At 30.0% G+C, this 17,554-nt stretch overlaps 1 protein-coding gene across 3 annotated transcripts in view; it reads right to left on the bottom strand.

Annotated features, from left to right (window-relative positions):
- Positions 1-8,133: 8,133 nt before the first annotated feature.
- The window catches only part of LOC111625188 (probable ATP-dependent RNA helicase DDX46), a 31,997-nt gene continuing 22,576 nt past the window's right edge, over positions 8,134-17,554 (bottom strand). For 2 of the 3 annotated variants that reach the window (XM_023368256.1, XM_023368255.1), the window contains exons 4-10: positions 17,372-17,434; positions 14,497-14,550; positions 9,910-10,423; positions 9,418-9,480; positions 9,233-9,334; positions 8,355-8,520; positions 8,134-8,274 (exon numbers count right to left, since the gene is read on the bottom strand). In XM_023368256.1, coding sequence (XP_023224024.1) covers positions 8,150-8,274; positions 8,355-8,520; positions 9,233-9,334; positions 9,418-9,480; positions 9,910-10,423; positions 14,497-14,550; positions 17,372-17,434 — 1,087 coding nt within the window. In that variant the 3' untranslated portion in view covers positions 8,134-8,149. The remainder of the gene's footprint in view (positions 8,275-8,354; positions 8,521-9,232; positions 9,335-9,417; positions 9,481-9,909; positions 10,424-14,496; positions 14,551-17,371; positions 17,435-17,554) is intronic. The other variant, XM_023368257.1, reaches the window with a different exon arrangement.

Raw genomic sequence — 17,554 nt, 5'->3', positions numbered from 1 at the left:
AGGAGCGTGGCGAACGTGATCGAGAACGACGTCCACGGGAACGAGATCTTCTGTAGCGACGATCTCTTGATCGACTTCTTGATCTGTCATGTAAAATAAAGAAATTATAGCCTACACGTATGTCATAATTAAAACTTTTTAAAATTATTTTAAAGAACTTCATAAAAATTGGAATATAATAATATTTTTCCATAGAACTTATATATTTCTTTTTACTTCTATTTGATTATTATATCATAGATTTAAGTGCATTAAACACTGAGTGTCAAGAATTATATAATGTGCACATTTACTCAAATCCAAGCCCTAATGTGCATGGACTCAACATTACGTTATATTACAGGAAATCCTCATTAATACAAACTCATATAGTTCGAAATCTCATTAGTTTATAACTGTACTGTAACTGTATTTGTCCCAGATAGGGATATAGGGATTTATATGTTAAGGAATTCAGTTAGTTAGAAATATGGCTACTTTGAAATTTGAAGTGAAAATTCTATCTGAACTGTGATGTGTATGTTAACTTGTACATTCAGACCGAAGTTCTTGTGGCTCTAAAGTAAACAGAATAACAGACCACAAACAGCTCTAATGTTGCTTTGCTTTTACAGTAAAACATTTCTGGGTGAGCTATGATTCACCTTAACCATCGGCTACTTTTTTCTCTTATCCTTTAAAATTTGGCTGGATTTCAGCATGAAAGATTGAACTACAAGTAACAGTTTGAGATATTTGTGGGACTCTATGCTTAATTCAAAGTACAAACACTGAAACAACTAAATGTTTACTGAAGAAGGATAGGCAAAAATTCCAATCTGAAATGCACTTAAATAAAATATCGGAGAATTAATTGTCTTCTGAGTAATTCTTGAACTCAAGAGAGTATCAAATTCAAAGGACGTAACATTTCAGTTTATTCATCCAAAAGGAAAAAAAACCCGTTTTAAGTGGTTATAAAAGTGATTGATTATATCTGGCAAATCCTGCTAATTTTAGCTTCTTATTAAAATGTTTAATATAAATTTCACAAAATTATTATTAACTATAATTAAGCACATATCGGACCTTAATAATTTACATTATCTCTCTGTACAAAATGGCACTGCTCAATGAAACGATGGAATAATGTTTTCAATCTGCACAGGAGATCTTCATTGGATTGGTAAATTCTAAAATAGAATGCAAGTGAAGAATATGTGACATTTTTTTAAAAGAACTTTTAAAAACGATCATATGTTCCTTTCTCCCTGGTGAATAAAAGACAAATGCAATGATAAGTCTGCACAATGAAGTTAGTATTAGAGTATGCATAACATTATAGACATTGAATTATACAGTATTTATAATTATTAATTTAATTAAAGAAAGTAGCATTCTGTATACATAACCATATTCCATTTACTTAATAAATTACATCAGTTACGTGGCATTTGGCATATTTTACAGAAATGTGTAAATCTCGGATAATTCAAAACTCAATATTTTGATTATTTTGTCCACTGAATTTCGAACTAATGAGGATTTCCTGCATATGCATAATTCTCATGCCATGAGATAAGATAAGTACAGTAATACCCCAAACTTATGCGATAGGTGGGACCAAGCGATAACCACGTAAATTGAATTCACGTAAGTTGGGGTATAATTTCACAATTTGTGTAAAATCCAAATTGGATGTATGTAAGCTAATAAATGTTCTCGTTAATCTTATCTTGTCTTTTGATTCATTCAAAATTACAAGAAATCCCCACATAGAGTCTCTCAAGTCTCCGTAGATATAACAAACACAGAAATAAATAACACAAAATAAATTGTAGCTATGTGTCGATTCCACGCGACACGTCCAAACATATAAGCTGAACAATAGTGTGGAGGGAGTGAGTAATCAAGGGTTGCGTGGCGCTCAAACAAAAGACGAATCAACGAGATTTGAAAATCGCGTAACTCCAGGTTCGCATAAGTCAGGGTAGCGTAAGTCGAGGTATTACTGTAAATATAACTGATACTCAATGTATTAAGGCACGTATCCTTTATTTCCTAATACTATCTTGTTTATGTACTTTTATACCTCAATAAGAAATATTATGGTTTCAGTGAAAAAATTTTCTCGACGTAACAAAATGTGATCCATAATTAATATTCATACATAAGTTTTATAACTTCCATTGCTATTTGTTGCTGCATCTGGAGCTTGAGAGGTGCGATGGAATTTAAATCAATGACAAATCAAAGCCCCCATTTCGTGTCAAAACATTAAAATAAAACCATCTTATAATGCAAAAATTTATAAATGAAGTCTTATTACATGTGTAAAAACTAAAATTAATTAAATATGTTCATGTAAAGTTTAAAAAGACATGTACATAAATATTCTCAAGATACTGACTGTACAACAAACAGCACTTGTGATTGTTAACATTTCTACTACACAAAATACCTTTTGGTCAATTTTTAACAAAAGTTTTCCATACTATACACCTAACTCCTTGCTACAAAGTTTCTGTAAGTTTTCTCCTCTCTCTTTCCACCCTGTGGGCTGTCACAGGGCTCCTTTTCAGGCTAATTGTGAGTTCAGCCAGGCCCACAATGAGGTGGCTCTGTGGTGAAAGACAGGGCTCAATATACCTGGCACTGGGCATGAAGTATAAGATAAAAAAACATAAAAAGTTATTTAAACAAAATGTACCAACCTTATTGTGCTTAGCACATAGTTTTGAAAAGTATACACAAAGCACAATAAAGTTGGTAAGTTTTGTTTATATAAACACTTTGTTTAGAAGGTTGTTTTTTAAAAAGTTATTTTTAAATATCAAAATAATAAGTTTTCTTGTTAAAAATTGGTCAACAAGACAGTTCAAATGCCAGAAAATTTGCTGTGCTTGTTACTTGCCATTTTAAAAGTTGGAAATTGTAAAATGGACTTCGTCGCTGATGCATTAACAAATTAACAAATACAAATAGAGTAGAATCTGCTTATTGTAATAATAGTTATTGTTACCAGTTGGCATTAATATCAGAATTACCATGCCCAAGAAAATATAAAATTTCAAATACAGTAGAGCGTCGTTTATCCAAATCAATTGGGGACTGGGGTTGTTCGGATAACTTATTTTTCAGATAACCAATTATGTACGAAAAAATACATTAACCTATCCCGTGTTGAAATTTTTCTCCGTTGCATGTTGCTTCGCATTGAATTTTCGTCAATGTTAAGCCAAATGTAAACTTTTTAAAATAATAATCGTGGCTATTGTATCGTTAAAAATTATTTCTTTATTTTTTACAAACAAATTAAATATATTGAAAAATATAAAAACAAAAAAAATTTATACTTTACAAGTTATCTAGTATCAAAAACTTTCAATTCAGCATGACACACAGTCCTTAGAAAAACACCACACAAAAGTGACAGTGCTGCCAGCTAAAACACATACACAAACATAAAAAATATTGGAGTAGCCCAAGATATAGCCAAAGATTGCAGAGCCACAGCACTAGCGAAAATTTAAATTTGCCGACTGGAATTCTTTCAGATAACCGACTTTCAGATAAACCACGCTCTACTGTATTGCAATCAATGTTTCAGTTACAGTATCATTATACTTATGTAATTTACATTTTTCAGCTGTTCCATCAGACCCAACTGTTGTTAAAAATGGTACTGTAAGAAACAGCAAACAAACAACACTAGATGAATGGTAATTATGGTAATTAATCTATATCCATTTGTGGGTTATTTTGTTTGACAGCCCCATCTTGGCTGTGTTGCAATTCACAGAAGTTTGGGAGGTAGAAGGCTGGCATTTAAATTAATGGACCTCTCAAACACCTTCGCATTCTACAAGATGTTGAAGATCAAACTTTGACATCTGTAGAGACTTAAAATATTTGATTTATTTGATAATCTGTAATACCTTTCAACTGTTCCATACTGTTTTTTTAGTAAGATGTCTGCATCTAATCAAACATTTCACATAAGTGAGTCAGCAAGACCAATGTAGCTTTATAAAATTAAATAAATGAAACAACTGGAATTTACAGGATATATTTGGCAAGAAATGCTAGACTGTATGGTAATATTATAATTTCCAAATTTTATATGTCAGGACATAAAGATTGGACCGGAGGTAGATAGCGTAACTAGTAACAAACCTGATATGCGGATTCGAGTTCTCCTTTGGAGTGATCTTTTCTTCCGGATGTTTTCTACATTATTTATTAATTAATTTAATTAATTCTAATCACAAATTTATTATAAGATGGCAACAATATCTTTATCAATGCTAAATTATTTAATAATTTAACTGAATCATAACATATAAAAATAATTTATAAATTATAAACCAAACTTATCTTCTAAACCTACTTATAAACTAAACACACTGGTTTGAAGGAATTATAATTTTAAGGATAAAATAATAACCATTCTAAAGTTCTCACATATATAACATTTTGTATTAAAAATACATGAAGTCTTCTTTTCTTTTTTTTTTAATGATATCTATTGATCTTTTTATACCTGCAGCTTTTTACATATACAGCAATATCCCAGTATCCGAATACCCTACATCTGAATTCTGCTACAACAAATGACATTATTTAGTAATCATTGTGCCAACTGAATGAAATAATCTCAGTATTATAAATACTGGTATTATTTAATTTGAATTATTTGACAAAGAAGGAAATAGAGAACAAATGCAGACACAGGAAGCTGTCACCAACCTCTGTTTTCATTTGTTTTGGTGTTTATTTAATTACTTTAGAATATGCAAGTAAACTAAGTAATTATTAATATATATCTGTTTATGCACATAATTATAATATGCTTCATGCTATTGTAAATCACAGTAGAACATACGCATTTGGATAATAGGATATGACTATCATTTAGATAATTGCAACTTCCTAACTAAATTACTTATAAACCATGTTAACTCAAGAAAATTTGTTCATTCTATCATTGAGAGAACAGTATTAACAACTCCACAATCAAGGATAGCATTGAATTAAATAATCCTGTCAAAACTAAGATCAGTAGAATTATTGTGCATATACATTCATCTTCTGAAAGACATCTCAACTACTCTCCTTTAGGGAAATGACTATGTGAATATAAAAATAATGTAACAAGAATGCTGCTTGGAATTTCATAACATCAAGGAAACAAAAGCTATTGATGATTATTGCTTATACATTCTTTCATCTTTTATACATTAAAGGTATCCTCTCTCTCTCCCTCTCTCTTTTTTTTTTATAACACTTGTCCATTATTTATAAACAATTATTTTTATAACTATAACAATCATTTTTAATAATTGTATATGTAAAGCCACACAACTGCTTAAAACTTTTTATTTAAAGCTCTTTTATGTAAGACTATTTTGAACAAAAAATTTCTGACTTTTAAATTAATTAATTAACAAGGCAGACTCAGAAGTTCACTTGCATTTAAAATCATAGCAGTTTTGATAACCAATGAAAAGACAGGAATCCACCAGTGGCTAAGTGAATAAAACCACTGAATGCCAGAAGTTGATTACAAGTTGCAGATTTTCACCTCACCAACAAGTTGGCCATATGGAATTTTCCTGTTTTCCTTTATATGCCTAACACCTAAATAGAGACCAGCTTCACTTAAAAAGTCCTCCTGGGAGGCATCCGCTTGGCAGATCCCAGGTGTAACATAGCCTATCAAACCAAACCAAGAAATAGAATACACTTAAAAATGAAATAAACTATAAATATTTGTATAACAGACAAAATGTCAACTTCTTGGATATCAAATCCTGTCTAATTTTAAATATTTCATTATAAAGTTGTCTTGAAATTACTCAACCTCATTGAGAATAGATAATTACAACTTTTGATTTTATTTTAACATTATTTCTATAATTATCAGGTTGCTTAACAGTTTGGCATGGATTCCCAAATGATCCACCAAATTATTTATCAGGCTGTATTAAGGCTAATTTAATAATTAGATACAAAGCAATTTGGATAGAGGCAGGCAATTAAGCCACCATTTCAATAAACCTAGCCAAACTGATATATATCTAATTATTAAGTTAAACTTAATATAGTCTAATAAATAATCCATTGGATCATTTGGTAATACTAATTGAATTGGGTTGCTGTATGTTGTTATAATTTGACATGCCTCTAATATTCAAACATTACCGAAATATTGAACTACCTTTATTCTCAATGAAGCTGCTGTTAAGAATTTATTCTTACTGATCAACTCCTGAATGCCATTATGATTCATTTAATCCATCTATCNTATGAAATGCCTCTTATGGGTTAATATCATTTTAATATCTAAATTTATTGAAGTGTCTGTTTTCTAAGAAATTTCTTTAGATACTAATTAATTAAAAAGTATTTTTCTTACTTCACATTTTACCAATAGTAAACTTTGAGGTTGGAGTAGTCCCTGGAATCAAAAGAATTTCACAGACTCAGACTCCAAAAACTGCTTTTACTTCAATTTCCTTACTTAATTGGAGTTGATGACACTTCATCAAATAAAAGTTTTGCAACATTTAAAGAATTAATTTTCACAGTTTCTTTATTGATATGTAATGCAAACTGAAACTAATGTTGTGCAGATCAAAACAATCACTGCACAAACAATTGTCAATGCATATTGACACATGTTTGTATGTTATTTTCAATCATTTTACGAGTACAGCGATACCTCATACTTCGTATGACTCTAACTTCAAATATTTCAGAGTTCAAATGCTAAATTCGACAAAAATTTGCATCAGAGTTTGAACAATGCTTTGAAGTTTGAACTGCATGTGCAGTAAAAAATGTGATTGAAGCATAAATGCAATCTGTTGTGTGCCTAAGTCATCTTAGGCTTATGTGTTTTCAGTGCTTTTTTCATTTTATTTTTGATATGTTTGGTTATATATATTGTGTATTATTTGCCAATTTTTAACAATTTTTTCTTGTAATTTTTCTTTGTTGATAGATTTTGGGTTCTCCATATATGTTTTGTATCCTTCAGTTGAGAATTTCTCAAATGGAACTTTTTAAACCACATTTGACATGTTCAAAGTTTAGGAGCATATTTCTCATACATAATACAAATATTTTTTATGTTCTATTATGGCATTATATACTTTCAAAAACTCATAAAGCATAATATGAGTGATGATTTTTATCCAAAGACATTACGACTTGATTTTATTCAGAGAAAATGTAGAGTAAAAGCTTAAAATAAACTTCTAAAGAAAAATACAATCTCATATTAGCATTAATGTGTTAAATTTCACAAATATTATAATTAAATGTTTAGGGTATAGGATGAAATAATTCCCTTTCCATTATTTCTAATGGGAAAAATTGCTTTGGACTTTAAACACTTCAGAGTTTGAACCTCTTGGAATGAATTAGATTTGAAATGTTTTTATTACTGTAAATTTTGCCAATATCTGGGAGGGCTCTCAAGGTATGATTCCTTGTTAGTCAATATCCTCTGAGTTAACATTTAAATTACTGAATATTAATATTACAAATGATAATCCTGAAAATTTTAAGCAATAAATCTTGATAAAAGAATTGAACTAAACTTCATATTTTGTATTTATATTTTTATAACAAACTTATACAGATAGGGTGTCCACAGTTCACTTTGGACTTAGGGTGTCCAAAGTGAACTGTGCAGAGGAACAGGTTTAAGTAAAGTTTTAATAAAAGTGAAGTTTTATGCACAGTATTGTAGTTTCTCCTACAGCAAATATCAGAAATGTTCCCCAGAGGTCCAAGGACTCAGTGTGTCAAATTCCATGGGAGATTACGTGATCGGCAAAGAAGTCTTTCAAAAACTGTAGACCAAAAACCAAAATATCCATGAGTAAGTACTAATGCCATTTTCTGCAGAGTGGAAATGTAGAGTATACAATTTATTAGTCTTGTATGCCATATATATAACATTAATGTCATTACAAATTTCTCACTGCACAGCAACTTTTCAGACACCCTGTTTCATCCTATAAGAAACTTACGGAATGATACAAATAATTCAACATAGAATTAACATCAATCATCTCAATATAATAAAATATATGAGAAAAATCCAAAAATTATAATTTCTAGATTTAATCCTGTTTTTTGAAATTGTAATTTTTCTAACTTACTTCTTTAATATTTCCAAAACTTTTTTGCTTACTCCACACTGTGCCCAATTTTTGATCGGTTTCGGACAACCTTTCCCTCGAACTTTGATACCTTCTAATTCATCGCGATAACTTTCAACCTCTGTAAAAGCATAATAAATAAAATGAATTTTAAAAACTCTGATGTGTAATATACATAATAAAGTTTTAAATCAAACTTACCATCAGGAGTCATCTTGGCTAATTCTGGAACCTCCACATAGAAATTCTTACGAAAAGGCAAATATGTAATATCATTCTTACTGATGGTGACGAGCTTTTTAGTTTTATTTGCCTGCAGATTTGACATAGCTGATTGCAGATCTTCTGTTTCCTCTTCTGAAGAATACTGAAATGAAGTTTTATAGTACATTAAATTACCTAGAAAGGATATAAACTCATATTTTATGTATTTTCGACAAAAAGCACAGGAGTTATTAAGCTTCAAACAGGATGAAAAAAATTGTGCCCCTCAAATACTTACATCCGTACATACAGAAATTACCCCAATTTTTTTGCATTTCTCAACATTTCAAGGTATCCCGAGTCCAAAAATGAAAAATCTGTAAAGGTCATTTTTTGCTGGATTGACATACTTTCCCTCTGTATAACAACTGGGATTAAATGGGATAATTAAGCTTTTTGCCATTTTATAATTATTAAAAATATTTTAAAAATTTTAAAATAAAATATAACAGATGATGCCACAAAAATTTTAAATGTTGCTGGGAAAGATAAGCAATTTGCTGTTGGAGTTTTTTAATCAGTACTAGTTCATACCATGTTTATCATGAAAACTTTCTGTAAATTTGCAGAATGGCTCATGAACTGTCACTAGTCTGCAAGCCACCACATTGTTTTAAACTATATTTATAAAAACACCATCTCAATTTATGATTCTGGGTTTATATTAACAATTAAATATAATAGTTTACTTAACAGTCATTTCCCAGGAATTAATTATGTCTTAGAAGTGAAAGTCTAGTATAAGTTTGAATAAAAAAAAAATCAAATCATCATGTCTAAGTTTCAAAATATAAAAGTTATGGAAAATTTATTACTTCTAAAGCATCTTGATCCTGTTCCATCAACTCTCCTTTACGTGAAGCATCTTTCTTCTTAGCCACCCCCATGATGACAGTTACTTTTCCTTGACCTTTTTCCTGTTATATTTAACAAAAAATTTAAATTTTGAGACTAAACAAAACAGGCTAAATTTATATATCATATACATAAAAGAAAATACCTCGCCAGTTGGGTCTTTCTTCACATTCTTATGCCTTAATTGCCTCACTTCTTCCTGAATTCCCTACAAAGTAAAAAAAATAAAATGACTAATGTTTACAGTTAGTTAATATATAAATGCAAACTGATTAAATTACATTAGTAGATCTGTTACCTTACTAAAAATTACCTTACTATACTTACATATCTGGCCAACAATTATTAAATTTTATGAAAGATAGTAGTAAATTTACTTTAACACAGTAATAAAATTCTAGCATATAATTTATTCAAAAATTAAAATACCTACAACATATTCTGCCATTTCATACTAAATGGAGAATAATTAATATATTATGATTTGGGATGAATCATAATAAAAATGATGATAAATCGTAGTTATGTTAACCATTCATAACAGAAAATTAATTATGAAAATTATACTCAATTATCAATTAAATATATTCTTAATACATGCTACTATTTTTTGTATGCATAAATAATGTTGACATACCTGCATATATGCATCGAGTGGATCAACATCTTCCTCGTTACCTCCTGTTGTCTGTTCTGGTTCTTCACTTTTACTGGTTTCAGTTGTTTCCGTAGCTGGCATGTCTTCATCTTCGTCATCTTCTAGTGTCCATTTTTTTGTTGGAGGCAATATTATAATTGGTGCTGTGCCAGATCCTTCTTCTATTTCTTTTTTTCTGCGTTCTGCGCGCCATTTTTCTATACGTTCTCTACGTTTTTGCATTTCCATTTCAAGTTGTCTTTGTTGAGCTTCTTTGTCTAGCATTCCAAATTTGGCCTCATCAAAGTCCTCGAATTTGAAGCCTTCTTCTGCTTTTTTGTCATCATCTTTTTTTGAATCTTTTGAATCGGAATGGGATTTTCTACTGCGCTCGCCACTTCTGGAACGTCTATCCCTTCTGGAATGTTCGTAGGAGCGTGGCGAACGTGATCGAGAACGACGTCCACGGGAACGAGATCTTCTGTAGCGACGATCTCTTGATCGACTTCTTGATCTGTCATGTAAAATAAAGAAATTATAGCCTACACGTATGTCATAATTAAAACTTTTTAAAATTATTTTAAAGAACTTCATAAAAATTGGAATATAATAATATTTTTCCATAGAACTTATATATTTCTTTTTACTTCTATTTGATTATTATATCATAGATTTAAGTGCATTAAACACTGAGTGTCAAGAATTATATAATGTGCACATTTACTCAAATCCAAGCCCTAATGTGCATGGACTCAACATTACGTTATATTACAGGAAATCCTCATTAATACAAACTCATATAGTTCGAAATCTCATTAGTTTATAACTGTACTGTAACTGTATTTGTCCCAGATAGGGATATAGGGATTTATATGTTAAGGAATTCAGTTAGTTAGAAATATGGCTACTTTGAAATTTGAAGTGAAAATTCTATCTGAACTGTGATGTGTATGTTAACTTGTACATTCAGACCGAAGTTCTTGTGGCTCTAAAGTAAACAGAATAACAGACCACAAACAGCTCTAATGTTGCTTTGCTTTTACAGTAAAACATTTCTGGGTGAGCTATGATTCACCTTAACCATCGGCTACTTTTTTCTCTTATCCTTTAAAATTTGGCTGGATTTCAGCATGAAAGATTGAACTACAAGTAACAGTTTGAGATATTTGTGGGACTCTATGCTTAATTCAAAGTACAAACACTGAAACAACTAAATGTTTACTGAAGAAGGATAGGCAAAAATTCCAATCTGAAATGCACTTAAATAAAATATCGGAGAATTAATTGTCTTCTGAGTAATTCTTGAACTCAAGAGAGTATCAAATTCAAAGGACGTAACATTTCAGTTTATTCATCCAAAAGGAAAAAAAACCCGTTTTAAGTGGTTATAAAAGTGATTGATTATATCTGGCAAATCCTGCTAATTTTAGCTTCTTATTAAAATGTTTAATATAAATTTCACAAAATTATTATTAACTATAATTAAGCACATATCGGACCTTAATAATTTACATTATCTCTCTGTACAAAATGGCACTGCTCAATGAAACGATGGAATAATGTTTTCAATCTGCACAGGAGATCTTCATTGGATTGGTAAATTCTAAAATAGAATGCAAGTGAAGAATATGTGACATTTTTTTAAAAGAACTTTTAAAAACGATCATATGTTCCTTTCTCCCTGGTGAATAAAAGACAAATGCAATGATAAGTCTGCACAATGAAGTTAGTATTAGAGTATGCATAACATTATAGACATTGAATTATACAGTATTTATAATTATTAATTTAATTAAAGAAAGTAGCATTCTGTATACATAACCATATTCCATTTACTTAATAAATTACATCAGTTACGTGGCATTTGGCATATTTTACAGAAATGTGTAAATCTCGGATAATTCAAAACTCAATATTTTGATTATTTTGTCCACTGAATTTCGAACTAATGAGGATTTCCTGCATATGCATAATTCTCATGCCATGAGATAAGATAAGTACAGTAATACCCCAAACTTATGCGATAGGTGGGACCAAGCGATAACCACGTAAATTGAATTCACGTAAGTTGGGGTATAATTTCACAATTTGTGTAAAATCCAAATTGGATGTATGTAAGCTAATAAATGTTCTCGTTAATCTTATCTTGTCTTTTGATTCATTCAAAATTACAAGAAATCCCCACATAGAGTCTCTCAAGTCTCCGTAGATATAACAAACACAGAAATAAATAACACAAAATAAATTGTAGCTATGTGTCGATTCCACGCGACACGTCCAAACATATAAGCTGAACAATAGTGTGGAGGGAGTGAGTAATCAAGGGTTGCGTGGCGCTCAAACAAAAGACGAATCAACGAGATTTGAAAATCGCGTAACTCCAGGTTCGCATAAGTCAGGGTAGCGTAAGTCGAGGTATTACTGTAAATATAACTGATACTCAATGTATTAAGGCATGTATCCTTTATTTCCTAATACTATCTTGTTTATGTACTTTTATACCTCAATAAGAAATATTATGGTTTCAGTGAAAAAATTTTCTCGACGTAACAAAATGTGATCCATAATTAATATTCATACATAAGTTTTATAACTTCCATTGCTATTTGTTGCTGCATCTGGAGCTTGAGAGGTGCGATGGAATTTAAATCAATGACAAATCAAAGCCCCCATTTCGTGTCAAAACATTAAAATAAAACCATCTTATAATGCAAAAATTTATAAATGAAGTCTTATTACATGTGTAAAAACTAAAATTAATTAAATATGTTCATGTAATGTTTAAAAAGACATGTACATAAATATTCTCAAGATACTGACTGTACAACAAACAGCACTTGTGATTGTTAACATTTCTACTACACAAAATACCTTTTGGTCAATTTTTAACAAAAGTTTTCCATACTATACACCTAACTCCTTGCTACAAAGTTTCTGTAAGTTTTCTCCTCTCTCTTTCCACCCTGTGGGCTGTCACAGGGCTCCTTTTCAGGCTAATTGTGAGTTCAGCCAGGCCCACAATGAGGTGGCTCTGTGGTGAAAGACAGGGCTCAATATACCTGGCACTGGGCATGAAGTATAAGATAAAAAAAACATAAAAAGTTATTTAAACAAAATGTACCAACCTTATTGTGCTTAGCACATAGTTTTGAAAAGTATACACAAAGCACAATAAAGTTGGTAAGTTTTGTTTATATAAACACTTTGTTTAGAAGGTTGTTTTTTAAAAAGTTATTTTTAAATATCAAAATAATAAGTTTTCTTGTTAAAAATTGGTCAACAAGACAGTTCAAATGCCAGAAAATTTGCTGTGCTTGTTACTTGCCATTTTAAAAGTTGGAAATTGTAAAATGGACTTCGTCGCTGATGCATTAACAAATTAACAAATACAAATAGAGTAGAATCTGCTTATTGTAATAATAGTTATTGTTACCAGTTGGCATTAATATCAGAATTACCATGCCCAAGAAAATATAAAATTTCAAATACAGTAGAGCGTCGTTTATCCAAATCAATTGGGGACTGGGGTTGTTCGGATAACTTATTTTTCAGATAACCAATTATGTACGAAAAAATACATTAACCTATCCCGTGTTGAAATTTTTCTCCGTTGCATGTTGCTTCGCATTGAATTTTCGTCAATGTTAAGCCAAATGTAAACTTTTTAAAATAATAATCGTGGCTATTGTATCGTTAAAAATTATTTCTTTATTTTTTACAAACAAATTAAATATATTGAAAAATATAAAAACAAAAAAAATTTATACTTTACAAGTTATCTAGTATCAAAAACTTTCAATTCAGCATGACACACAGTCCTTAGAAAAACACCACACAAAAGTGACAGTGCTGCCAGCTAAAACACATACACAAACATAAAAAATATTGGAGTAGCCCAAGATATAGCCAAAGATTGCAGAGCCACAGCACTAGCGAAAATTTAAATTTGCCGACTGGAATTCTTTCAGATAACCGACTTTCAGATAAACCACGCTCTACTGTATTGCAATCAATGTTTCAGTTACAGTATCATTATACTTATGTAATTTACATTTTTCAGCTGTTCCATCAGACCCAACTGTTGTTAAAAATGGTACTGTAAGAAACAGCAAACAAACAACACTAGATGAATGGTAATTATGGTAATTAATCTATATCCATTTGTGGGTTATTTTGTTTGACAGCCCCATCTTGGCTGTGTTGCAATTCACAGAAGTTTGGGAGGTAGAAGGCTGGCATTTAAATTAATGGACCTCTCAAACACCTTCGCATTCTACAAGATGTTGAAGATCAAACTTTGACATCTGTAGAGACTTAAAATATTTGATTTATTTGATAATCTGTAATACCTTTCAACTGTTCCATACTGTTTTTTTAGTAAGATGTCTGCATCTAATCAAACATTTCACATAAGTGAGTCAGCAAGACCAATGTAGCTTTATAAAATTAAATAAATGAAACAACTGGAATTTACAGGATATATTTGGCAAGAAATGCTAGACTGTATGGTAATATTATAATTTCCAAATTTTATATGTCAGGACATAAAGATTGGACCGGAGGTAGATAGCGTAACTAGTAACAAACCTGATATGCGGATTCGAGTTCTCCTTTGGAGTGATCTTTTCTTCCGGATGTTTTCTACATTATTTATTAATTAATTTAATTAATTCTAATCACAAATTTATTATAAGATGGCAACAATATCTTTATCAATGCTAAATTATTTAATAATTTAACTGAATCATAACATATAAAAATAATTTATAAATTATAAACCAAACTTATCTTCTAAACCTACTTATAAACTAAACACACTGGTTTGAAGGAATTATAATTTTAAGGATAAAATAATAACCATTCTAAAGTTCTCACATATATAACATTTTGTATTAAAAATACATGAAGTCTTCTTTTCTTTTTTTTTTAATGATATCTATTGATCTTTTTATACCTGCAGCTTTTTACATATACAGCAATATCCCAGTATCCGAATACCCTACATCTGAATTCTGCTACAACAAATGACATTATTTAGTAATCATTGTGCCAACTGAATGAAATAATCTCAGTATTATAAATACTGGTATTATTTAATTTGAATTATTTGACAAAGAAGGAAATAGAGAACAAATGCAGACACAGGAAGCTGTCACCAACCTCTGTTTTCATTTGTTTTGGTGTTTATTTAATTACTTTAGAATATGCAAGTAAACTAAGTAATTATTAATATATATCTGTTTATGCACATAATTATAATATGCTTCATGCTATTGTAAATCACAGTAGAACATACGCATTTGGATAATAGGATATGACTATCATTTAGATAATTGCAACTTCCTAACTAAATTACTTATAAACCATGTTAACTCAAGAAAATTTGTTCATTCTATCATTGAGAGAACAGTATTAACAACTCCACAATCAAGGATAGCATTGAATTAAATAATCCTGTCAAAACTAAGATCAGTAGAATTATTGTGCATATACATTCATCTTCTGAAAGACATCTCAACTACTCTCCTTTAGGGAAATGACTATGTGAATATAAAAATAATGTAACAAGAATGCTGCTTGGAATTTCATAACATCAAGGAAACAAAAGCTATTGATGATTATTGCTTATACATTCTTTCATCTTTTATACATTAAAGGTATCCTCTCTCTCTCTCTTTTTTTTTATAACACTTGTCCATTATTTATAAACAATTATTTTTATAACTATAACAATCATTTTTAATAATTGTATATGTAAAGCCACACAACTGCTTAAAACTTTTTATTTAAAGCTCTTTTATGTAAGACTATTTTGAACAAAAAATTTCTGACTTTTAAATTAATTAATTAACAAGGCAGACTCAGAAGTTCACTTGCATTTAAAATCATAGCAGTTTTGATAACCAATGAAAAGACAGGAATCCACCAGTGGCTAAGTGAATAAAACCACTGAATGCCAGAAGTTGATTACAAGTTGCAGATTTTCACCTCACCAACAAGTTGGCCATATGGAATTTTCCTGTTTTCCTTTATATGCCTAACACCTAAATAGAGACCAGCTTCACTTAAAAAGTCCTCCTGGGAGGCATCCGCTTGGCAGATCCCAGGTGTAACATAGCCTATCAAACCAAACCAAGAAATAGAATACACTTAAAAATGAAATAAACTATAAATATTTGTATAACAGACAAAATGTCAACTTCTTGGATATCAAAGCTTGTCTAATTTTAAATATTTCATTATAAAGTTGTCTTGAAATTACTCAACCTCATTGAGAATAGATAATTACAACTTTTGATTTTATTTTAACATTATTTCTATAATTATCAGGTTGCTTAACAGTTTGGCATGGATTCCCAAATGATCCACCAGATTATTTATCAGGCTGTATTAAGGCTAATTTAATAATTAGATACAAAGCAATTTGGATAGAGGTAGGCAATTAAGCCACCATTTCAATAAACCTAGCCAAACTGATATATATCTAATTATTAAGTTAAACTTAATATAGTCTAATAAATAATCCATTGGATCATTTGGTAATACTAATTGAATTGGGTTGCTGTATGTTGTTATAATTTGACATGTCTCTAATATTCAAACATTACCTAAATATTGAACTACCTTTATTCTCAATGAAGCTGCTGTTAAGAATTTATTCTTACTGATCAACTCCTGAATGCCATTATGATTCATTTAATCCATCTATCATCTATTTCCTATTAAAAATTCTAAAATATCATAATTTTGAATGATAAAAAATTAATTACTTTAGAATATGAAAGCAAACTAAGTAATTATAAATATATATCTGACTATGCACACAATTATAATTTGCTTCATGCACTGACTTTTAGCTAAAACATAAGAAAAAAAAAGAAAAAGAGCCAATTCAGTTGAGGCTAGTTTACACAATACAACTACCGACCCCCAAAACAAACAAAATTTGCCTATGATTCAGACATTTATCAAAACTTCATCAAAAATGGTACAGTAAATAATAATTACCTCAAAAATGAGTCAAACACTACTTCCAGCAGATATCTTCTTCAGTATACAAATGCTTTGGTTTCTTAATATTTGTATGCTGAAGAAGATATCTGCTAAAAGTAGTGTTTGAGATTTTTTGGGATATAATTATTTCAAATGTTTACATGATCCACCAGAATAAGACTTATAAGTCATTATAAGCATGTGCAAGAGCAATCACTTCTGATTGGTGAGAATGCAATCTAACACCTGATTATGATCTTATCATTGATTTGATGATTCAACAATGAGCAAAAAAATCTGAGGTTATCTGCAACAGGGTTGTCAAAAGTTTCTTCAAATGAGGCAAATCCAAGCATTTTGCAGTTTCAAGTGACAAAATGTCGGTTGTAGTTGTATCGCATAAACTAGTCTTTACCGTAACTCTCATATAATAAAACAATTCATTTGCTCATAAACCACAATTGAATACCTCTGCTTAGAACTTCTTTGAGTTTTTCTATTTTCATTTTCTTCCGCTGATTTTCTATTATTTCTGTTGGGAAAATAAAAGCAGATATTACAGTAATCATTTTTAAATCAATTATTATAACTATATTTGGTAAATTCATTTATATTAATATATGTTTGTTTGTAGTACATATAAATCAAATTT

The sequence above is a fragment of the Centruroides sculpturatus genome, unplaced genomic scaffold (genome assembly GCF_000671375.1).
Source record: "Centruroides sculpturatus isolate CEXI.00-Female unplaced genomic scaffold, Cexi_2.0 scaffold456, whole genome shotgun sequence".
Taxonomy (NCBI): domain Eukaryota; kingdom Metazoa; phylum Arthropoda; class Arachnida; order Scorpiones; family Buthidae; genus Centruroides; species Centruroides sculpturatus.
Note: the sequence above shows the minus strand (reverse complement) of the source record. Positions and strands in the feature narration are given on the sequence as shown.